Here is a 26,444-nt window from a genome sequence, read left to right on the forward strand (position 1 = left end):
TTTTAAAGTGATTTTTTGGCAATTTCTATCACAATATAAAATTTTACTTAGGTGAGATTAAACCTAATTGTTTATTGTAGAATGTCATCAAAACTAGTTAGCTAAAAATTGTAGTCTTTTTCTTTGGCGGAAATGTTAAAACACCATGGGGAAAAACTTGGGTCCTAATATTTACCTTCAGGGGAAGAAAGTATAAGGTAATTTTCTTCAATCTTTTTTTAAATTTTTGCTGCGTTATTTATGGACCCATTGATAATTACTTTCTTAAACTTTCTTTATTTTGCAATTAACAGCTCTTTGTTTTGATTTTATATCAAAATTATGAGATCACTAAAACATATAACTACAGTGGCTGTGAGAAAACCGCACAATTTTTTAGACAATTTCTTATATTTCAAATACAGGTCTTTTTAGAACCCACCTATAGAATGTTTTGGTTATTTTCTATATTCAAAATATTTGCCAAAACAGTTAATTCCTAGTGCAATCATTAGATCAACACAGTGATATTACACAAATTTCATTTTAGTAACGCGTTATTCAAATAATCCTATTACGAAAAGCAGTAATTTTTTGTTTAAATTGTCCTTTAAGATCTCTTTAAACCCTAAATGGTTTCAGTATTCTTTTTAGGAAAGCTTTACATAGGTCCATGCATGGCTTTAAACCAGTTTGTCGTTGATTTTAAATACAAGGATGGTTTTAGGCAATTTTACATGTCAGCAAGTAATTAATAACTCCTATTTTATTTGGAAGTTTATAAATCAGACGTAATGAAAAGCATTAAATTCGGCATGAACCATTAAAATGTTATTTAAAAACTCAATATTTTAATATGGGTCTAAATAAACCATTGGTGATAATGAGCGAATTTTAGTTTCAGACTGGTTCTAGCCACACACACACACACACACATTCAAAGGAAAACGTAAACTACGGGCACAGGATGAACGAATACGAAGCCAGCAGTAAAGATGGGACTTTCCCTATGGTAACTTCGAAAGTGAGCCTTCAAATGACGTGTTTTTATTGGGATTTTAAGTATTTTTAAAACAATGTTGATACATATTTTTAAAGCAAAGTTTTGTAAAAGTTTTTGAACCTACTGTAGGTGATACGCTTAGCATAGTTGCAAAGCTAATATTATTCATTTTATTTTTAAGTCATAAAATTTATTCTTTGCTGATTTTAACGATTGTATGAAATATTACACAAATTTTAATGATTTTCGCATTAAAAGTCCTCAAACCATCATTTGAATGCTGTATTTACAAAAGAGTGACATTGGAGAAAACAATGAAAATGATTATAAAAATGGTAATGGTGAAACTATAAGTGATGAAACTAGTAATGATATAGATGGCAGTGAGAGTCAGTTAAACACAGGTATTGATTTTTAAAGAAAACTAAACAAATGCCCCATGAAGTTTGTCCCTATCAAAATTTTTAAACTGGATGAATATTATATTCATACTTTAAAGTTTTGGAAGGACAGTGAAGAATGTAAACTCATGAGCTAATTGATATTCTAAAAGTAGTTTGTTTGATCCTGGTCCTGGATAGGTATTGTAAATATTTCTATTTTTCTGGGAAGGTTAATATTAATAACCCCAAGGAAAGTTTGCTCCGGATAATTAATTGTCATAGAGATGCTGACAAAATAATTGAGAACTTAATGCCTAGGGTTGCTTGTTAACTGACAATCTTTAAAAATCCTTTCTACTTTATATAATATTGCCTCAAGAGGTTTGATCAACCTATTTTTGCGTTATTTAGATTTAAAAAGAAAAAGTAAAAAAATCATTTTTTTGGGTGGGGGGGAGGTTAGACCCACCCTTTTTAAATTTTAGTTTTAAAAAGAAAATTTTTATTTGGGGAGAATTTTTTATTTTCTTGAAGGGTTAGGGGTGTCACATCCCCCCCCCCCCTTTCAAAAATAGCTTTAAACCATCACAGGACCAGTAGGTATATTCCCTGAAGAGTAGAGCCCAATCGGTTACTGAGATTTTAAGCTTCAGAGAGACAGACAGACATCTTACTACTTTTTATTATAGACTAGGGACACTTGAGGAGGGGAGAGTGGAATTTGATAACCAATTTCTTATTTTAGATTTTAAAAGAAAGTTAGAAAAAAAATTTTGGAGGGGCGAAAAAATTTTTATTTTTTTTTTGGGGGGGGGTGTGCCTTCCCTAATTTTTAATTTAACAAACACACTAACACACAGACATCCTGTTACTTTAGTATAAGGATATATATTATTTTAATTCTATTACTACTAAAATCAATGTAATTCAGCTAAACTTCTGGGCCAGCAAGTAATCAACATCATGGGGAACTCTTACAGCGAAGGTAATCATATTTTTTTTAATGCCATCTTTGCAATGAACATATCTATGCTTCTTGGTGTAAATAACACAAATATAAAATTAGAATGCGCTGTAAGTATATTTTAAGAAAAGTTTTTCACATCAATTATTTATAAAGCTGTTTGAGTATGAAAGACTATTGTAGCCCTAATTTATGTCTATATTTTATTAATTTTTTATGAACTTCGCATTTGAATTTTGTTTTTTTTATAAAAAAAATATACGTAAAGATGCTTGAAAATAAAAATAATTTTTCTTACCTATTACATTTTGAAAACTTTACTGGAGTGATAATTTATCAGTAAAAATCTTGAAGTGATTTTACAATCTTGCAACAATATTTTATATGTTGCAAAAATATTTGCAAAAAGATTAACCCCATTCACCGGTGTCCTGGATAGGAAACAGGTTTTTTTGACATACGTCTCACAAGACCTATGTAGTCATGACCGGGAGATGATGACGGTTCAGTACATGACTTTCGTTAAATCACAGCTGATCATTTTTGTGGATTTTTTTGAAAATTACTTTTTTATCCCAAATTTCATAGTTTTTCCCAAAAAAATCTCGATTTTTCTTACATTTGCTGCGTAGTCAGCCTAAATTTACACAAGAAAAGTATAATAAGTAACAGCTGTACTGAAGATTCTGCTATCACAATTTATTTCTCTTCTATTAATCCACCTGTTAAACTTATTGATCCATGTTTCAAGACATTAAAGTTACCGTCCCTGTCCTTCAACTTTAACAAGTATGCCTCACAATACTGTCCACTAAACAGGGTACCTCTCTCCACCCTGGTATAGCTAGACCTCTAATCTAGCTGGCTGACATGGTTCACCAAGCCTATAAATCTTGATGGAAGTTAGTTTAGAATTTTGTTTGTTAATCATCAATTTGACACAACAAAACTATGAAAATTTGGGTATACAAATAATTTTTTTTAAAAATCCACAAAAATGATCAGCTGTGATTTAACGAAAGTCATGTACTGAACCGTCATCGTCTCCCAGTCATGGCTACATAGGTCTTGTGAGACGTATGTCAAAAAAAAAACCTATTTCCTATCCAGGACACCGGTGCATTTCTAGGGATCATATCAGAAATACGAAAGGAGGTTTGTGGCAAAAACTGCTAATATCCAAACTGCTGGTCAAAAATCCAACGTTTATAAGACCTTAAAAAATCTTTATTTATAAGAAATAAAACTAAATATGTAACAGAAACTCATAGCAAGAGATAACGCGCATTTATGTATGCTGCGCATTGACTGTGAGCTATTTGATTTAAAGTACATAATTTGCAGCCTTATTATACCGTTTCTAATTTGTTTTCTTCAAAAACCTTCAAAGAAAATTTTCCTTTTTCTGACTTCATACCAAAATTTATTTTCTTGATTTTTAAATAAAATTATTTTTCTAATGTTGGAATAACAGGAATAGAATAAATTTCAATGCACTTTGTGGGAGAAACAATTTATTTTAAAGGATTTTTGTTGTTGGTCATTCTGATAGCATAAGAATATATTGAAGCAATTCTCTTAGGCAAAATTGAATTAGTTTATGATTAGGTAGCTAGACATTTTCTTCTTAAGTAAGTAACTTTTTCTTGAAAGAAACCTTAGCTATATTCTGCATTACAATGTGGAACAGTGTCCCTCTGTTCGGATAACTAACTGTTAGACTGATTGAGCTTTACTTTTCAGTGAATATACTTACTTGTCAGTCATACCAAGGTTTTAGGTTTTTTTTGGGGTTGGAATAATTCCGATCCGTTTTCCCCCTCCCACGAAAAAATTAAGGTTACAGAAGGGGCTTTTTTCAGTAGAGAACTTTAGGAATAATGCTTTTAGTAAAATTCGTTATGTGTGTATCGTGTTTACTCCTCCCCCCCCCCCCCCCCCCGTTTGTGTGCAAAGAGAGAAGTTATTCTTGATATATTATAATAATGATAATAATGACTATGTTATGGCTACTGATTTGGATAAATTAAACTTATTGCATATATGGTACACATACTTTATTCAACAAAAATCTTTAGTTTTCAAAATTATTTCAACAATTGACACAACTCTGAGTTAAAAGTTATAAAAGTTTATAATTAAAATTAACTGTGGGAATCATAATATAGGCAAAGTTTCATCTTGAACAGACAATTCTTTTAAAACTCTATGTTGTTATGCTTGTTATTGTCGAGGTTAAAAAGCTGATTTATGATTGTAGCTCAATAGTCATATATAAAGTATTGGAAATTTAAAAATAACTCTAAATTACAAGTTTGATACATATACATATTTATTATGTACATCAGCATGAAATCTTATATTTTAGATCAGTGAGGAAAGAGGATAGGTATTTAAACCATAGCCCCCATTTAGAAATTAAGGAGTAATTTCTTTTATAAAAACTGCATTCATATCTACGATCTAAATCAGGGAGGAAGAGGGAGGGGGGTAATAACTGACCCCCATTTATTACCACGAGCTACCATTCATTTGCTTTAGAATTTTCGGGGTCTGTATGGTTTATAATTGGTCTGTACAAAGTTACAATATCCAAACTTTTCCACCAATAATTCTTCTTAGAGTGTAATTTTAGGTCATTTATTTATCGCAATTGTCTGATCCCTAAAGATCCCTGATGATACATAGATAATTTTTGTAAAAGTGATGATCATAGTAAAATCAACACAAACATACATACGTACAACAATATTGTACACAGACATAGTACCTTGGGCTGACGAAATTAAAATTCGTGTAATATTGCAAATTTGGGACAATATTAATTACCCAAAATAACATAAAATTTTGTTTGAAAATATGTAATATGCAATCATTAACAAGGAAATAACAATAATTAAGCCTCAAATAGCCAGAATATTGCAGACTTAATTATGTTTTGTGAATGTAAAATTATAGTCTTAGAAACAATTAGCGTTGCAATATTGTATAATAACATATATATTGCCAGGCTAATGGATTTTGTTTGTAATAATCAAATATTTTTTTTCAAATATGATAATTTTAGTTTATTATAAAATCACTAAACCTAGCAAAAATCTTCTTAATGAAAAATATTCTTATTCTTTATTATGTACCAGCGGCTACGCCCCTAGAGGCCTCTAGGGTCACTTGATGAGGTGGAAGTTTATTTTTTTTGTGGGGGGGGGGGGAGAGGTAATTTTTTTCTAGGGGCGATTTCTCTTGGGAGGGTGGTGGTACCCTCCCCCAAAAATAGTTATATACCTTCCTGGGACCTATGAGAAGTTACTGTGTAAAGGAGAACCCAACCGGTTCAGCGGTTAGCGAGATCCTTTGGTACACACAGACAAACACACATCCTGTTACTTTATTATAAGGATGATATTTTTAAAAGCGAAGCTTTCATATAATTAGGATCGGTTTGTCCATCCGTATGTCCGTCCTTGATAAATAGCTTTTATTCCTTAATTTAGGCATGTTAGAATTGTCCTATCGATTTCAAACTTTGCATGATGATACCATACCTCTAGTAGTTAGGTATGATATAGATGTTGAGAAAGATGTAAAACATATAATTCACCATATAATTATAGTTGTCAGAAATTTCGTTTTCCTTATTCAGTTTCTTATCAAAGACGAGGGAGCATATTAATTTATAGAGTAGCTGACTTATATTTATATTCTTATTATTAAGTTCAGACACTATACAAGTCTTAATGTCCGTTTGTCCTACTGTTTCAGTGCTTCGCTTTTATGGATGTTGTCATCCTTGTTAATAAGTGAATATGTTAAAATTTGACAAAAATAGCCTTAACCAAACCCCCCCCCCCACCCTCTTACCCTCTATTCTTAATAACTAAATGAGACGCTGAACATTTATTTATTATTTAACTTTCATTTTCAATTTAACCCTGAATTGACAGGCAAAAACAGGGATTTAGGATTAAGTAAATCAGTGCTATATCTGTTTTAGCAAAGTTTGTTTTAGCTAGGAGACTAGTGTTAAAATCGTAGAATGAATGAAGCTAATGTAATAATGAACATATCAAATATTTGTTTATTGATTCAATTATATAAAATTGATATCAATCAATAATTATATTATAATTACAATGGAAATTGGATGAATTTTAATACTTGAATTGTTAAAGGCTGGATTAGATTTAAAAAGTGGGATAACATATTTTCTTTTTTTCAAACTGTAAATACCAAACAATTTTTGATTCAAAATTATATTATTTCCTTCTTAATTGTATTATGATATACGCCTATTTCTTGGAATCTATAAATTTCTCCTCCCTCTTTGTCACATTAGGTTGAACCATTTAAAAAATCATGGTATTCAAATTATATTACTTCCTTCCTGAAATATGGTTTCATAATTCTTAATTGTATTATAATATACGCCTCTTTCCATGAATCTATAAATTGCTCCTCCCAATTTTCACACCAACTACTCATTATCCCTATAATACTTTTAACTTATCATCTTGTAATTATAACTTTATCCCTGTAACATACTTTTAACTCTATTTTTTGTGATGGGGGGGGGGGGGGGGGGAGGAAATATCGAATTTCCAAATAATCCCTTCAAACAAAGAAAATAATATCTAAGTATTTGGGCAGTTTAAAGTGGAAGCTTATGAAAAAGTATCTTATGTGTACATAGAAAGCATTAAGGATTACTTATTTATTACATTAGAGATACGTTGTGACGAACAGATAAATTTTTATTATAGCGAAGCTGTGCTTCTAAAAAATATGGTTGACAATAATGTTTAAACTTACTGTTTCAACAGTTTCACTGTTTAACACAAAATCTTATCAAAAAGCCCCTTTTACAATCTTAAACAAGTCAAGTTTTAAGTCAGTTGACCTAAAATAGACTTCATACTGGTTCTAATGGTATGCCTACCTTATTCTACAATTACTATGAGCCGCTCAATTTAAATTTTAAAATCTACGTATGTTGTGGCTCACATATCATTTAACTTTAATACAGATTTAGGAACCAAATATTGAAAATCCATAAAAGCGAAGCTCTGAAATGAAAGGACAAACTAACATTTACAGGATAAAATGCACAAGTCTACATAAAATTATTGCGATTATAGTAAATTTGGGGGAAACGTGGGGGAAACGTGATTTTTAATAGCGAAGCTACTCTATCATTCGAAATGTCCGTCCGTCAGTCCGTCGGTCCGTCCGTCCGTCTGTCCGTCCGTCTGTTTGTCCATCTGTCCGTCTATCTGAGACAAAATGGGGGAAACGTGATTTTCTCGGCTCCTGTTAAAGACAGCTGAAATTTTTAGTGAAGATTCCCATGATAAATGCGCATCTAATCTATACATTGTTTTGTCCATCTGTATGTTAATTGGGGTGCTAGATCGATTCCTAGATTTTTTTGTTTTCATAATTTTCTCGACTCCTTTTCAAGACAGACAACTGAAATTTTCAGGGATTAAGTAAATTTGCATCATACATATTTTTACTAAGTTCAATTAAGATTTGTATATTAATTCGGGTGCTAGATCAATTCCTAGTTTTTCAATTTTAATGATTATCTCAACTCCTGTTCAGGATAAACGGCTGGATTTTTTAGGGATTAATCAAGTCAACATTTTTAAAAAGCTTTTTTTAAGATATGATAATTGGTTGGGGTGCTAGATCACTTCCTAGTTTTTCAAGTTTTCATGATTTTTCGACTCCTGTTCAAGATAAACAGCTGGAATTTTTAGGGAATAATTAAGTCAACATTATACATATTTTCACCAAGTTTATTAAAGACTTGCTATTGGTTGGGGGGCTAGATCGATTCCTAGATTTCACGTTTTTCTTCTTAGCTTAATGCTTCAAAAGATATCATACATTTTTAAAAGGTTTCGGGATTTATTTCATTTATGTCTTTTAACATACCTAAAAGATTATTTTTCCTGATGTCTATCAATAAATTTTGAGCTTCGATACTTATGGATGTTGTCATACTTGTTTTAGCATCGCTTTCACTACATGGATTCTACATGATTCTTGTTTTTACTTCAAACTAAATTTAATCTTAACCATGAATCTTAATTAATTAGAAAATGAAGTATAAAATTATGAAAATTGCCAATTACAATACAAAAAAAAATAATTAAATTATTGACCAAAAAAAGTTAGGATTCTGCTAGTTTGGAACCAATCAATCAAAATACTGAAATTATATCAAAATATAGGGATCTATAGAGATAAGACAATGGCTGTTAAATTGATGTACATAACCAATGATGACACATAAAATTACCCCTTCTGTAGTCCCCAAAGTTGTTAAGCCATCGCACAAGAAAACGTTATTTTAATGGCGTTGCTACAAAAGACCAACTCTACAAAAGACCAACGCCTACAAAAGACCAACTAGTCGGTTCTACAAAAGACTAACGCCTACAAAAGACCAACCCTACAAAAGACCAACGCCTACAAAAGACCAACGACAACAAAAAATCGTAGAGCTGGAAGGTCTATAGCTGCAACTGGTGTAGCATCATATTTGTATTTATCAAATTAATAAATATAATGAATATAATGTATGCTTTAAATAGATTTTAAGCGACACAATTACAAGAAAAAAATTGTAATTATTTTTTTGTATCAATGTAATCAAATAATGGCTTGAAAATCTTCTAAATTTTAAAGAAAAAATCTTCCAATTTTAATGATATCCAATATGGCGATTAAAACACAAGGACAAAATTCAAAACCGAAATTTCTTTCTTGAATAACTTTGTCCACAGGCTGAATTTTAAAATTCCGTCCGACAGTTTGTCCAAAGTCTGTGTTTGCTACGTAACGGAATAGTTTCGAACCCGATACAACCTTGCTTTTAAAAAATTGACCCTTTTGTAGTTGTTGGTCTTTTGTAGGTGTTGGTCTTTTGTAGGCGTTGGTCTTTTGTAGGCGTTGGTCTTTTGTAGAGTTGGTCTTTTGTAGGCGTTGGTCTTTTGTAGAGTTGGTCTTTTGTAGGCGTTGGTCTTTTGTAGAGTTGGTCTTTTGTAGCAACGCCATTTTAATCTTTGGGGACTAGTGTAATAAACAGCAAAATGCCCCCCCCCTCTCTCTCTCTGCTAGTTCCCAAAGTCTTAAAATAACGTTTTCTTATTTGTTGGCTTAACAACTTTGGTGAACTTTACTGAATTTTCAATTTTGTTGGTATAACCACTGCTATATTAATAACCTGACCATTCAAAATACAATAAAAGACCACAAAGTTGTTAAGCCAGCGAATAAGAAAACATTATCGTAAAACTTTGGGGACTAGTTTAATAAACAGCCCATTGTCCCCCCCTCTCTCTCTGCTAGTTTCCAACGTTTGATAATAACGTTTTCTTTTTCGTTGGCTTAACAACTTTGGGGACTTAAGGAATAAGACAATGGACGATAAATTGATGAAAATTTCCCATTTACGATAAGAAATAAACAAATCATTGTTCAAAAAGTTTTGAGGACTTTTATCGAATTTTGATTGGTTAGTTTATTAACTATAGTGTCCAAACGTCCAACCCCTAATCGTAATGTATAGAAGGGGTAATTTTGTTTACCATAATTGAGGATGTACATCAATTAATCTGCCATTGTCTTATTCCTGTAGGTTCCTTTATTTGGGTATAGTCCCTTTAGTGGCAAGGGGCGTTTCGTCATATTCTAAAAGCAAGGCTTTCTATAATTAGGGTCGGTCCATCCTTTCGTATGTACGTCCGTCTGTACATCCGGAATGGATAGCTTTTTTTGTTAATTTATGCATGTTAATTGTCCTATCGATTTCAAACTCTGCATTGTGATTCCTGTAGTAGTTAGGTACGATTTAGAAAGCGCAGCAATTCTATAATCATTATCAGAATGTCGGTATGTTCATTTTAAACATGTAGATTTTTTACTTTTTTAACAACAAATTTTTATGTGATCAATTATCCGATTTTTGTATATTTTTGTATATTGATTCCTGGGACAACAAAGTACAATATTATAAGCTAAGTAACTCTATAATCAAGTCCTAAAAATGTAAGTATGTCCATAAACATTATCCTGTATGAACTGGTTATAAAACTTTGGGTACAAGTGTAATTTATGGTCCAATGGCACCTCCCTCCTGGTTTGCTCAAACAAATGCATCATAAAACGGTTTGAGAAATAAAGCCAAACATTAACCCATTTACTAATTTAAAACAAGTAAATTTGAATAACAAAATGGTTAGCTCTTAAAAAATTAAAAAGGATGACAACATCTGACCAAACCTTCAAACTACCAATAATTTTAATCTGAAGATAGGTGCTAATAATGTTTATTATAATCAGATTGAGATATGAAATTATCCTCCATTGTTCATTATTATGATTTTAGATAAATTTTAGGGAGGGAGGAACATTGGGCTGTTTATTACACTAGACTCAAAAGCATTTAGTAACATTTTCTTATTTGTTGCAACTTTGCGACTTTAATTATCGGTTTATTGAGTTGAGTGTCCAAATGTTTCAACCACTAATTATAATCTACAAAAAGGGGTTAATTTTGTGTATCATCATTGGGGATGTACATCAATTTATTGTCCATTGTCTTGTCCCTTTAGATCCCTGATAAATTTTGAAATTCTATCAATTTAACCGTTTTGTTGAAAATAATATTGAGTCATAAAGTAGCTAAGCTCAAAAGATTGTGTTAATTCCACTGCTGCTCTGTATGATACTGAGCAAAGGGGGAGGGGGGAGACTTGTCCTTAAACATGGACTTGTATTCTTACTTTTCTACCGATTAAAACGAAATTTGATGCTTATCCACAATTTTATTCCAATACAAAAGGCTAATGTTTAATAGCATAATGTTGTTTTTTTCTTTATTATAGTATTTAGTATTTACGGTGAATGTTGTTTGTCATCCTTATTAAATTGAACTAATATTATTAAAATGGCTTAAAACCTGTCCTTAAGCAATATATGTGCTAACTGCTCAACTAATATGGTTCCCCTTAACAATACAGCTTAAAATTAAACCACCTCTATTACCTTAATAACAAATAAAATATTATTTGAGATGCAAAGAAAGGATAGAACAATTTAGTTTGAATGGGAGGAGAAAAAACAAATATGAATAATTCCCCCAACCCCTGAGTATCATATAACATAATTAACAACATTTCTTTTCGGTCAAATAACTTGACCTTGTTTGACCCCCCCCCTCCCCCATCACACACATCCAGATATATTTTTAAGAAGCGCAGCTTCTATCTAATTTGTTTGGCTGTACGTCACAACGTATCTCCATCAAAATAAACATGTAATCTATTGTAACCTAAAGTTAAAAAAATGTATTAAACATTTTTTTAAAGATCAATAAAAGTTTTAGACATGCTCAGAGCTGAAACTGATTTAAATTTGGAAATTATTTTCCTTGTTTCACTAATAAGTCATTGATTATTAGGAAATTCAATCATAGGTTAAAGTGAGGCGATCTCAGTGGCGAGGCAAAGTTGGTAATTTTCAACACACTTTCATTAAATGACACTTTTCTCCATGTTTTAATCGACTGATAGGAAAATCATTAAACCAAAGTTGTTCGTTATTAAATTACACACAAACAAGGATAATAACATCCATAAAAGCGAAGCTCTGAAACGATATGACAGACGAACATTAACTTTTGTTGAGTGTCAGAACTGAATATACAAAATATAAAAATATAAGGTTTGACAATATTATACGTAAATTTGTTGCAAAACTTCTTAAAAACAGAAATCTGTTTAAGGACATACTGCCATTTTTAATACATGATTATAATATTGTATAATATTGTACCTTATTGTAATAGGAATCAGTAATAAGAAATCAGATCAATCGGATGATTTTATCACATAAATAATTCTTATTAGAAAAGTAAAAAAACCAACATGTTTAAAATGGACGTACGGACCTTCTGGTAACGATTACAGAGTTTCTACGATTTCTCAATCGCCATGCAAAGTTTTAAATCGCTAGGACAATTCTAACATGCCTAAATTAACGAATAAAAGCTAACTATCTCGTACGGGCGGACTGACCGACCCTAATTATGGAAAAGGTTTGCTTTTAAAAAGTATAAATAGTAGCTGTTCATAGGAGAGTTTATAACTATTTCTGCAAGGGTATCATTATACCGAGAGTGATTGCATCAAGAAAAATTCCAATCACCCCCCCCAAAAAAATTAATTAAAACAAGGATGACAACATCCATTAAAGCAAAGCATTAAAACAGTAGAACAAAAGGACATTAACACTTGTATAGGAGAGTTTATAACTATTTCTGCAAGGGTATCATTATACCGAGAGGGATTGCATTAAGAAAAATTCCCAACCCCCCAAAAAAATCAATTAAAACAAGGATGACAACATCCATAAAAGCGAAGCATTAAAATGGTAGAACAAACGGACATTAACACTTGTATAGTGTCTGAACTGAATAATCATAATGTAAAAGTATAAGAGTCAAAGCAAAATTGTAAGTAAATTTGTTGCAAAACTGCATGATACAGGATAATGTTTATGGATGTACTTACATTTTTAAAAGTTGATTATAGAGTTGATTAATATTCAATATACCAAAAATCCGATCAAACGGATAATTAGATCACATAACAAGGATGACAACATCCATAAAAGCGAAGCACTGAAACGTTAGGACAAACGGACATTAACACTTGTATAGTGTCTGAACTGAATAAACAGAATATAAAGTATAAGAGTCGAAGCAAAATTGTAAGTAAATTTGTTGAAAAACTGCTTGATACAGGATAATGTTTTTGGACATACTTACATTTCATGAGTTGATTATAGAGTTGCTTTGCTAATAATATTGTTCTTTATTGTCCCAGGAATCAATATACCAAAAACCAGATCAAACGGATAATTAGATCACATAAAATTTTGTTGTTAAAAAAGTAGAAAAATCAACATGTTTAAAATGGACGTACGGACATTCTGGTAATGATTATAGATTTGCTTCGCTTTTTAAATCGTACCTAACTACTAGAGGAATCATCATGCTATTTTTGAAATTGATAGGACAATTCTAACATGCATAAATTAACAAATAAAAGCTATCTATCTCGGACGAAAAATTAACATGTTTAAAATGGACGTATGGACATTCTGACAATGATTATAGAGTTGCTACGCTTTCCAAATAGTACCTAACTACTACAGGAATCATCATGCAAAGTTTGAAATCGATAGGACAATTCTAAAATGCCTAAATTAACGAATAAAAGCTATCTATCTCGGACGGACGGACGGACCGACCCTAATTATAGAAAAGCTTCGCTTTTAAAAATGTGTTGTTAAAAAAGTAGAAAAAACAACTTGTTTACAATTGGAAGTACGGACATTCTGGTAATGATTATAGATTTGATACGCTTTCTAAATCGTACCTAACTACTACAGGAATCACCATGAAAAGTTTGAAATCAAAAGGACAATTCTAACATGCCTAAATTAATGAATAAAAGCTATCTATCTCGGACGGACGGACGGACCGACTCTAATTATAGAAAAGCTTTACTATTAAAAATGTGTATAACTCTATTCTCTAATACAAAGTAGCTTGATGTCTGTCCGTCTGTCTGTCCCTTGAGATCTTGGTAACCACTGAACTGATTGGATTCTACTCTTTAGGGAAAAAAATCTGTAAAAAATCTTGATTTGACCAAACTTATTTATCTAAGGATAAAGAGGTGTTTTTAAAAGAGAAGCGAAGCGAAACTGAGGCCTAGAAAATAATGGATTTTAGTGGATAAGACTTTTTAAAAAGAATTTTTTACGACTTTTGTTAGCAGGTTGACTGTCTACTATTAACAGGGATCTTAACCCTTTACGGTCGGGCCCCTTGCCGCACCTTAATCGGTCGGGGGGGGGGGGGGCGTTGAACCCCCCCCCCCCTCATTATCTCAGTTACTATTAGAGCTAGAGGGCTAAAAAATTTTGGATCACCCTGCCAGTTTTGCTGGCATCCTGTGCCCGCCAGGATGGAGATATTCAAAAAATTCCAACTCTCAGTTATGTGTTATACCCATACTTAAAAAGTCAAGCAGTTTGGGCTCTTTATCTTTCACACACAGAAAATGAGATAGAAAAAACCGGAAGGGGGGGCGTTCAACGCCCCCCCCCCCCCAACTGTTAAGGGTTAAGGGATTGGACAAAGTAGCCCCAAAGTAGATAAATTGTTTTAAACCCAATAATGACAAGCCAAATATAATTATTTGTTAAAAACTTCAAGTACTAATAGTTTCAAAAGTCATGCAAGGTTGAGTGATTTTTTTCGGAAAAAATTTACAAGTACCCCTTTTTGAAAAATTAGAAAATAAACCCCTTTTACCTAACATCATTAAGGATGCTATATTGACGAATATTACATCACTAATTATCTTTTCTTACCCAATATTACACACTTAATTATCTTTTCTTAAAAATACAGAAAATATAAAAATTAATAAGGTTTGTCATATTCCTATTATTACATCGTTGATTATTTTTTTTGAAAATAAAAATAAATAAACAAAATCATATAGGATAATCATATATGTAATATTCATTTTTGAGATATTGGATAATTTTGAATTTAGACAGTCCAAGGTACTATGTCTGATTGTACATTCTATCAAATTTTTACTAAGTACAGTTTATATTTTTATGGATATAAAAATATATATTAAGAGAGAGTTTCCTTATAAAAATAATGATTGTTAAAAGATAAAATATTAAACAAAATTGCACACAAATCAGATGTATTTTGCTAAAATTAATAGCACTTTTTTTGTAAAAACATAATTCAAGCATATGTGTAAATTTTGAGTTGTTTAGCACTTTTAGAGACTTAGTATGTTTGTATTGAATACATATCAGTTATTAAAAACACTCTAAAGTGATGAGGTGACAATCTGCATATTGAAAAATTTTAAAAGTAAAAAGTGTTAAAAATGAGTGTGGTTCCTTTTCTAGCTTTAAGAATTGCAGGTACAATGTTTATGTATGGTTTTAGGTATTTTTGTATTTTTTTATTGTAAAGAATCAAGAATGACTACACCCATAAAAGCTTTTCTATAATTAGGTTCGGTCCGTCCGTCCGTTCGTCCGTATAATAGATAAGATAGCTATTATCAACTAATGACCATGTTATAATGTCTAAATGATTATGTAACAAGGATAATTAGGTCTAATAAATTTGGAATAAAAAAGAACAGTAAAGTATCATTAATAAAAACAGGAAATTTGTAAAATGATATCCTTTATAAGTGTCTATACTGAAGGATCTCACTAACCCTTGAACCTATAATGTTTTCCTTTACAGTTGCTCCTCATAGTTCCTTGGAAGGTATATAACTATGTTAAATAATAAAATGACCCACAGAAAAAATTTTACCCCCCTCCCTCTCAAAAAAGTAAAAATTTTATTTACTTAAAAAATAAAAATTTATTTTACTTTTTCTTTAAAAATCCAAAATCTAATGTGGTTGGAGGGGTGGGGGGGGGGGGGCGACTTTATCCCACCTCAAGTGACCTAGTCTTTTGATAAAATCCCTAATCCCTATATTATCTACATATATATGCAGCACGCTTCGTTGAATGCATATCCTGATTGATATCCTAATGAGACATCTGGGTGGGGACGCACACACACACACACACGCGTAGGAACAGATATTCTGAAAACATTTAAGTATCAGGAATTCCATATTTTGCATACAACTAAACCATAAACTAAAAGGAAAATCAATCCATTTAAAATATGTGTTTAGAATTGTCTTTTTAAAAATGGGATGAAGGGTTACCATTAAATATTACATTCCCTAAAGCTCTCAAAGTTACACAATTTAAGTGAAATTTTTCGAGTAGGTATACTGTTATGGAGAAATAAAAATAATTTTTTTTTTCTTCAAGATATATTTAGTCTAATTCTAGTGCTTAAACAAATGCTATTCCAGATATCTTGAAATGGATAGTCTACATTAAACTACATGTATATAATATTTTAATTATCCCCCTAAAAACTGAAATTGATAATGCATGTCTCCAATTATTTTTCAGAATGTTTGACTATGTTTATTAGTATAGCAGGTATGAAGGGGAATGAACTGAATCTATGATAGGATATTGTAGCGGTCAAGTACGTTTAACCGTTAGAAAATACCCCGATGTCAAAGCTATGAAACTTAAAAACTGAATTTTTCAAATCCTCTACTAATACTGTGTAGTTTCAGTTACCACAATTTTTTTTTATATAAATCATTTATTTGAATATAAAAATGTTTATCAATAGATTTTTGTAATGGTGATTTAACTAGGATATCTATTTCAATAATAAGCACAGATAAATCTAGTAACAACATTATTTCATGAGAATAGAATATACCTGATAAAAAATACGTAGAGTGGGACCTTAAAGCATGTTACAATGCATTAACCTTAACAGATAATAGGTTGCACCTGATTTGGTTCAAGACATTCCACCTACTTTACCTATTTCATAGATCAAACAAATCATGCAGCCGTCTTTACCAATTTTAACGTCTTTAGTTACGGCAGGGTTTAGGTCGATATTCTAACCCAAAGATTCCCCCCCCCCCCCCAACATGCGGGTGTGCAAGGTAACAGTGTAAGAAAAGAAGTTGTGTATAGAAATAGAATTGAAAATTCGGTGAAGATAAAGTAATAAATCCCTAAATAAAAGTAAAAGGGTAAAAGGGTTTATCTGTGTGTACCGAAAGATCTTGCTAGCTTCTTAATAGAAATAGTTATTTATAATTAAAAGTTTGGCTTCTTATAGGACGCAAGAGAATATATGTCTATACCTATATAGTTAAGTTTTATTTTCCATAATTTTTTTGCATATTTGAGGCAGAGAAGGAAAATGTCTATTTGATATATTCAAAGATAATTTTTAAAAGCGAAGCTTTTCTATAACTAGGGTCGGTCCGTCCGTCCGTCCGTCACTCCGTACGTCCGTCCGTCACGGATAGCTTTTTTCGTTAATTTAGGCATGTTAGAATTGTCCTATCGATTTCAAACTTTGCATGGTGATTCCTGCAGTAGTTAGATACGATTTAGAAAGCGTAGCAACTCTATAATCATTACCAAAATGTCCGTACGTCCATTTTAAACATGTTGATTTTTTTACTTTTTTAACAACAAATTTTTATATGATCTAATTATCCGATTGATCTGATTTTTTGTATACTGATTCCTGGAACAACAAAGTACAATATTATAAGCGAAGCAACTCTATAACTAAGTCCTAAAAATGTAAGTATGTCCATAAACATCATTCTGTATCAAGCAGTTTTTCAACAAATTTACTTACAATTTTGCATCGACTCTTATACATTTATATTCTGATTATTCAGTTCTGACACTATACAAGTTTTAATGTCCGTTTGTCTTACCGTTTCAGTGCTTCGCTTTTATGGATGTTGTCATTCTTGTTTAACCAAAACTAAGATGGTATGATAAATACAAACAACTAAAAGGGTGTTATTTTAATGTCAGTGGTGTGGATACCCCCCCCCCCCCCAAATTGCTAAAAGGCTCAAATGTTAAACAAGCGTCCTCTGATTGGCAAATTGACGCAAACCAAACATCTATCTCAAATAGCAACCAAGAAATTCCTATTTCAGGCATATTTTAGGCAACAGACATATAAACATTCATCCAGAATACAGATCTTATGAAACCATTTAAAAAGAAATCAGCCTCTTTCTTAAATAGCAAATAAGAAAATCATAATTCTGCTTACATTAGACAGACAGATATCATTAACCTTATATCCTGTCTAATCAAAAATAATCTAATATTTTGTCTTTACTTCTGGAATATAAATGTATGTTGTCTTCCTTGTTGATAATAAATGAGCTATGTAATATACTCTATCATGAAAATAAATTTGCGGAAAGAAATGATTTTGATAGCAAAATTTTTCATACACTTCTTCGCAAATTTGAATTTGCATAAATACGGGAAACAGAGATAGGACAATTTACTGTAAAAGATAAAGTCAATCGGTTCCAATGTTTTTTTGCCATGCGTTAGCTTTATTAACAAAAAGAATCAAATGATTAGCTGTTTTTTTTTCAAACCACAGAACCTGATCTTCATTTGCTTGACCTTTATAGTCCTACTTGAAATTAAAAAAATGAAATAAACTTGGAATCTTAAGCCAATTTTTCCATCACTTTTACCCTTATTCTGATTTTGAACCATTAATCTTGTCCTTTCTCCGACACAGAGACTAGAAAACCTACTTAAGTTTATTAACAAGCATGATACCACCCAAAAAAATTTTACCTCCCTCCTAATAAATTTTTTGTAGAGGGGGGATAAAACACATGTTTTGGAAATGAAATGCCAAAAATACCACAATAAGAATTATTGGCATTGATGAAATCAATCGATCAACTAGTCAGCATTAATATTTTTCCAGTCCTCCTTTTAATTTCGCTACTCTTGGAAGTAACCGTCTTTTTAAAAATACTGTGTATGAGTGTGTGTTCGTTTGTGTGTAATATGTAATGTAAGATGATTGATGGATAAAAACATTTCAGTTCAAACAATCATAATATTTTTGTCTATTCAGCCAATTTGAAAGTCCCGCAAAAAAGATAGAAGAGGGTTGAATTTAGACATATGGAACTTTAGTTTCTAGGATAGAAACTTTTATTCTATTGTGGTATTCCGTATAAATTTGTAACAAAAATTTTTCTAAATAATATTCAAAATTCTGATTAGCCTCAATGCGGTACTGACTGACGGACAGACTATCATTAAAAAAAGGAATTCTTGATTAGCTTTGCTACTAAATAAATTGCATTTAGCAAGTCGTAGCAAATTTACATTCATTTAAAGTATTTGAAATGACTTGCTTAAATTTTAAAAAGTTGCAAATATTATTCTGATTTTGCATATTATGCTTGCAAATCAACTATTAATGGTAATGGTATTAATTTTTTCTTGGTAATATCTTAATATCTTTATTTTTGACAAAAAACAATCACGTTTAATTAGATTGCTTTATTATAGACTAAGCGGTATAGTTGCGTGACAATTCATTAACCAAACAGTAAGTACTTATAAGAAAATAGCATTAAACCTTTATTGACAGTATATAAACATTTTCCCTACAGAGTAAAGCTTTATCGTTCAGCATATATTAGAAATTAGGCTTTATCCGGACAGGCAGACAAACAATCATCGTACTACTTTATTATGTTTGTTATGCATTGTATTTCTAGTAAGAAAATTTCCAAAAATAAATGTATCAGATTAGGAGAAAGAAATTGCCCAGAAAAAAATCACTCAACCATAAAAACCTTTTTTCTATTTATTTTTTTAATATAGTTTTCACTAAGCGTAACAAGAATTTTCCCCAAACATTTGTTGTGGCCCTTTGCCAGAAAAGTTAATAGTTATTTCTCGCATCGTATTATAAACGGCTTTCCGCGGATATAGAATGTACACTTATAAGATTTATTAGCCCATAGGTGCCGTAGGCACGGGCTAAAAAAACTGGTTTTAATCTTATGATTGTACATTTTTATATTCGTAGAAAGCTGGATATAATACGATGCTAGACATAATTTTTTCGTATGGATGAGAACCGGTTTCTATCCACCGGATTCGAATAAATACGAGAAATATATTTATAGATTTATATATATATAATATAATTGAAATGTTTCTTAAAGATTTGATTAAGTCGAGTTCGGTCATAATTATTTTGTCTAATAGAAACTAGGTTGGGTAATATAGAGTTGATTCAAATCAAATGAGGATATTTAACAAAAAATAGTGATTGAGCTATTCTTAGTTTTAGTCAAAATGTGAGGCATTTTTTTAATTCATTATTTGGAGAAATTTATTTTAAAAGATTATTATATTTAGTTACCTTATATATGAAATAATTAACTATCACAAAAGCAAAAGTAAAAAAATAATAATACACATTGATAGTCTGTTATAGACCATAGTTAATGTATCAATATGTTTTTAGGGAACAGATTACTTTTGGAATTATGGATATTATCATCTTTGTTTTTTTCTCTTTCTGCCTTTTAGTTAATTAATATTTGTGAGTGTGAAAACAAGAGGATATTTATGGTTCAATTTACAAATAATTGTATTTATTACATAATATTAAAACAATAATTGAAAGTAAGGCAACTTGATGAATGCAATTCATAGTAAGGTAATTATAATTGAAAACAAGGATGACAACATCCATAAGTAGGGAAGCACAAAAAATCGTACAAGTAGATTTGAAGTGTATTTATTAAAATCAAGAATAGATATTTTAGAGAAAATACTAGATACGCATAACAATGGGAAAAATATTTTGATACTGTAATCGCAAAAAAAGTTTGAAAATGGGATCAAAAATTTAAAAAGATATATTTGTAAAACATATAGAAATAGCCCAAAACCTGCTTAAGGCAGTCTGACCGCCAATTGCTTATTTTCTTAAAATTTTAATTTCTACAACTGAAAATTTTTTGTAAATCGGACCATAAACACCAAAGATATGGGGAAAAATGTGGAAAATATAAAAATAGCCAAAAAAAAACCTGCAAAAAAGCAGTCTGACCGTCATTGTTGTTTTCTTAAAGCGACGGGAAATTTAATTTTGATATCGTTAACTGAAAAAATTTTAAAAATCGGACTATAAGCACCAAAGTATATGGGGAAAAATGTGGAAAATATAAAAATAGCGCAAAACTTGCTTAAACGCAGCCCGGCCGTTATTGATGTTTTATTGTTAATTGTGCTCCTTAATGATGGGAATGTTGCAAGAAGTTTCAGCCTTCTATCTTTTATGGAGCTGAGAAAATCACGTTTCCCCCAAAACGTTTCAGACATACGGACAGACGGACATTTCAAATTATAGAGTAGCTTCGCTACTAAAAAATGTATTAACATGTTTTTAATTCGACTAATTATTGAAAAAATTGAATACATTTTATTTAGAAACATGCTCACATGGCCTAAGTACACAAAAAAATGAATACATCCATCCTGGCGGCCACATGGGCCATCCAGATACATTTTTACAAAGTTGCCTGAAAGATATTAAAACAAACAATGTTAATACAAACTTAGGAGAAGAATTTGATTTTGCAAATAAAGTTACCATCTTTGATCAAGAATACCATACTTGAAGGTGGTGGAATAAGATCAGGAATCCTAAGTGATAAGCCAATAAACGATAAATATATGTAAAACCTCCAATGATGATAGACAAAATTACCCCTTTCATAGCTTGAAAATATTGGTTGAAAAGTTTGGACACAATATATTTTGGATAAACCAATCACAATTCAGTAAAAGAAATCAGGGTTCGGAAGCCGCGCCTCAGCCGCGCATAAGCCTCAGTTTTAAACCTGCTTGTGAGCAGAAAAAAAAGAGACTACTAAAGAGACAGTTTTATACATCCAGCTAAACTTTATATTGATAAAATGACGATTTTACTGAGGCTTACACGCGGCTTCCGATCCCTGAAAGAAATCATAATTTTTAAACCGACGAATATGATAAAGTGACAGGTACCCGTATAAATTACAGTCCAATGTCTTCCCCTCCCCCTCCCTGAGCGTATTTTTAGTTAATTTGTAGATAATTGAATTTATGATAAAATATGGGGAGCCATAATTGACTAATAATTTTGTAATGTTACTAAATAAACCCTGCATTTTTTATTCTTTGGAAAATTTGCAAAAGTTCTTAAGTGCAAATCCTATGGACAAAAACAGATTTTATACAAAACTTTCCAGCGATCAGAAGCAGGGGACTTTATTACAAAAAAAAGGAAAAAATGGCAATAAAAGAAAATGATGAAAATTATTTCTTTATAATACAAAGTAGATCGATGACTGTGCGTCTTTCTGTACCTTAAGTTCTCGGGTAATCGCCGAACCGACAAAGGTGTACTTCTAAGGGAATATACATACTTGTCATGTGGTGGTTTTTATCTTCCTTAAAGGGTGGATCAGAAAAATGACTGGGTTATTGAGAGATAAATAGATATATTGGATGTAGTCGCGTGTACATGATTTTGTAAAGGGGGTGTGCGAAGCTCATCCGCAAATTTTTAAACCCTCTTTTTTTGAACCAAAATAGAAGGTGAGGTATATGTGTATAATTCATACAACAAGAAAGGGGTGTGCTAAGGGTGCAACTTATATTCCTCGACACCCCCCCCCCTCCATGGCTATTTTAGAGGGTAAAGTTAACACCCCTTACAACACGCCTCTGCTTGACATATAATTAATTTAACTTGTTTTTCTGATCTGATTAGTTTAGAGAATGTTTTTCACAATCATTTTTTGTGTGTTTAATTCTTACAGCATAAAAGCATACTTTCCTTTAAGAGAAATCTCTCATAAAAAAACCTTATAGATTTATCTGAATGGTTTGTTGAATGGCTGATTTTTAACCTGTGTTTTCAGAAAGTTTTTCCTAAAATATCATTTTTAGTGATTTATTGTCAGAAATAATTTACTTTTATCTTTTATGTATTTTTAATTCTATCATATTTTATTGTTCTTTTTCATAAACAATTGCGTTATATTTTATAGACTTTAATTTTTTTACATCAACAACATTTAGCTGTTTTGTCATTGTGTTTTTGCATGATAAAATAAATGCGTGAGAATTTACCAACTTTTATCAGTAAAAGTCTCAACACACAGTTTTTTGCGAGGAAAATATTTGTGTGAAAAATTCATGTTTAAAATAGAAAAACAACCCCTGTACGCTATTAAAATGACCCAATGAAGATTGTCATTATACTAACAAGGATGACATCATACCTAAAAGCGAAGCTCTAAATTTAGACGAAAGGACAAGCAAAAATTAACACTTGTAGAGTGTCAGAATATAAGCAGGATTTAAAATTCTGAACAAATTTGTATATAATTTTTTTTTGAATAGTTGCTTATTTACAGTATATTCTTAAGGATATACTTATGACTTTATTGTAGAGATACTTTGTCTAAAACATTATTCTTGAAGTTCTAGGAATGATTGTTCCAAACATTAGATAAATGATTAAAATCAAAAATTTGTCAAACAAGTCAAAAATAAGAATAAAAAATTGACGTAAAACGGTTATAGAGTTGCCACAATTCTAACACACAAATAATTCAAACATAAACTAATCCAATGAAAACGTAATACGCAATTTAAAAAAAATCAATGTATTGTATGACTTTAATTGATAAACGTTGAACATCTTAATTGTCTATTTTATGCACCATTGAATTTGATTTCAATATAGCTGAAATTCTTTTTTTTATTTTGCATGAATTTATACGAGAATTTTGTCACTAGATTTTGTTTTATTAAATGGTATTTAGCCACTTAGGGAAAGAGTGCCAAGGGGACTTTATTTTTATACTGGTACCCAAATAGTTAGTTCAAAAACCTTGGGAAATCTTGATTTGTTGCTTCAAACTAGAATTGTCATTAGGATCCCTGCATAAGAATGCGTGAAACTAGCTGGCATATTATCTCATATTATAGTTTAGAGAGTTAATTTTACTTACTTTATACAGGTGCGTTGACATTATGACAAATATTTGAAATAAATTAATTATATAAAACTGTGGCATACTGACAAGTTTCTTATGCATGTTAAATGTATATAATAATTAAGTTTCAGGAAAGTAATTTTTGTTATCTTCATCATACCAGTATCGTGCGGTAAGTTAAAAATTAAAATTAGGAAGGTCTGCCTTTCCTCTTCCTTTAAATCCACAGGTGAACTGCTGTGCATGACATTCCAGCAAGTTTTTATATATTTTAGAGTTTGCTGTTGAAACTGTGAACCATGGGGACAAGACAGATGACGTTCAGATCACCGAAATTATCGGTCATCTCAGGTATACTTTTTGATGCACGTAGCTACAATTTTTTTATCTGGTCCTTATATATTTATTTGCTAGTATAATTAGCTTTTCTTTGTGTTTTCAAATAATAATTTTAGAAGCACATCTACTCTGTAACTAAAAGCCTCGACTAATATACACAAGAACATATTTTAAAGGGGTTCGGAAGCCTCGCCTCATCCGTTCATAAGTCTAAACTTTAAACCAGTTTGTGTGCAAAAAGAATGAATTCCTCGAAAAGATGGATCGTTTGTGGGGAACAGGTTTAAACATCCAGCTAAATCTTTAAAGTTCTGATATGACAATTTTACTGGGGCTCAAACGCGGCTGACGCATTTGTTTCACGTTCTCAATTTTAGTATAGGTTTTATTTATGTTGAATTTGTGCTTTCTTAAAAACTATAGTCTGTACTGTACGTTTATGTGCACTACTTTTGGATAGCATTGTCATTGTTGACTTTTCATTTCAGTAAAAATGTATAAAATCCATGAATTAAGTTTTGAAATTCGTCAGAAAAGAAGTATGTGCAGTTTAATTAAAATGATTAATTATAAAGAAAACATAAATACAGGGAAAAAGGCATATATTCAATATTTTGAAAGGATGTTTATTTCTCGTCTTAGAATAAGATTTTTTCACTTGATACGGTTTTGATGTAAATTACATAATAGCATGTCTTTTAATTAGGGGAATATACACAAAATATTATAAACAGAGCCTTTACATTATATCATACTAGCGGCTACGCCCCTAGAGGCCTCTAGGGGCACTTGAGGAGGGGAGAGTCGAATTTGATAACCCAATTTCTTATTTTAGATTTTATAAGAAAAAGTAAAAAAATGAATTTTTGGGGGGCGAAAAAGAAAAAAATTTCGGGGGGGGAGTGCCCGCCCCTAATTTTTAATTTTAGTTAAAAAAAAATTTTTTTGGGGGGGGGATTTTTCATTTTTGGGGGGGTTGGGGGTGTCCCACCCCCCAAGAAAATAGTTATTAACCTTCCCGGGACCTATAAGAAGCTACCCTGTTAAGGAGTACCCGATCGGTTCAGCGGTTAGCGAGATCCTTCGGTACAAACAAACACACAGACATACAAACACACATCCTGTTACTTTATTATAAGGATACTTAATACATTGAAATAATTATTAAAAAAGACACACAGTTGCGGATAAGAAAAACTGACATAAATGTAAAATCTTTTCAAAATTGATTCGTAAATTGGTACGAAAAGTACGCAAATTATTTTTTTTGCACACCCCTTAATTTTTAGGGTTGTAAGACTTTTTTTTTTACCTAACATCCCCCTTCGCTGTAATAGGTTGTTGTAAACCCCTGCCAAGGGTGGTGAAGGAAGGTGGACCCACAGGGGGTAATTATGTATACACCCATCTTAATTTTGTCCCCTTCTTCTGCAGTACCGATATTGGTTTGTTGAATGAGTGATCGTTTAGAAAGACAGTATAATGTCTTCTGACATAGCTTTAGTGTACCTTTATTTTAGAAACAATATTTATCCTGACTTAAATTTGCAATACTTGTTTAACAGTGGGTTACATCAACACACACTAAATTAATCAAGCAAAAAATTTTATATGTTTAAGCAAAACTGCTAAAAGTCTGTAATTATTTAGAAGTAAAAAATGTAAATTTATTTTAGATCTTAATGATTAACTTAAAATTGTAAAGCTACTTAAAATGATATTTAAACGACTATTAGATATCAATAGATGGGCGGCTTGTAAAATTTGATTGTTGCTTTAAAAAACTCATTTTCACATGTAAATATATACCTTAACGTATTAAATTACACATTTTAATTTTTATCAAAAGTTTAAAAGTATTTTTCGACTTTTACTTTCATTTTAAAAAAATGAACTTAGAAAATGCTATTTTGATGCATTTCATATTAGGTTTCACTTTTTATTAACGTAGCTACTCTATAACTGGGTTAATTTACACCTATGTATTTACCTTAAATAATCACCCTGTAATATTTTATAATAAATTGTTATTTTATTATTATTGGCGGATTTTGTAAATGTTGTATTATTGCTTAAACTTTATAGAAAATATTTTAAATTTCGGCATGCTTTACGTAGCATTTTCCGCAACCTCATAAAAGAAACTTGAACTGGATCATGGAAAGAAAACAAAGTCATTCCTTAAT

General features: G+C 31.1%; 1 protein-coding gene across 2 annotated transcripts in view; it reads left to right on the forward strand.

Moving 5' to 3' along the window:
* Nucleotides 1-26,444, forward strand: part of LOC145310534 (uncharacterized) — an 88,774-nt gene that overhangs the window by 26,023 nt on the left and 36,307 nt on the right. Inside the window, exons 2-5 of one of the 2 annotated variants that reach the window (XM_080150461.1) lie at nucleotides 876-1,003; nucleotides 1,278-1,386; nucleotides 2,297-2,350; nucleotides 24,195-24,270. In XM_080150461.1, the coding sequence (XP_080006587.1) occupies nucleotides 947-1,003; nucleotides 1,278-1,386; nucleotides 2,297-2,350; nucleotides 24,195-24,270 (296 nt within the window). In that variant the 5' untranslated portion in view covers nucleotides 876-946. Of the gene's footprint in view, nucleotides 1-875; nucleotides 1,004-1,277; nucleotides 1,387-2,296; nucleotides 2,351-15,216; nucleotides 15,362-24,194; nucleotides 24,271-26,444 lie in introns of those variants that run through there. The other variant, XM_080150462.1, reaches the window with a different exon arrangement.

This window comes from Acartia tonsa, chromosome 2, assembly GCF_053477335.1.
Source record: "Acartia tonsa isolate MP-2025a chromosome 2, ASM5347733v1, whole genome shotgun sequence".
Taxonomy (NCBI): Eukaryota; Metazoa; Arthropoda; class Copepoda; order Calanoida; family Acartiidae; genus Acartia; species Acartia tonsa.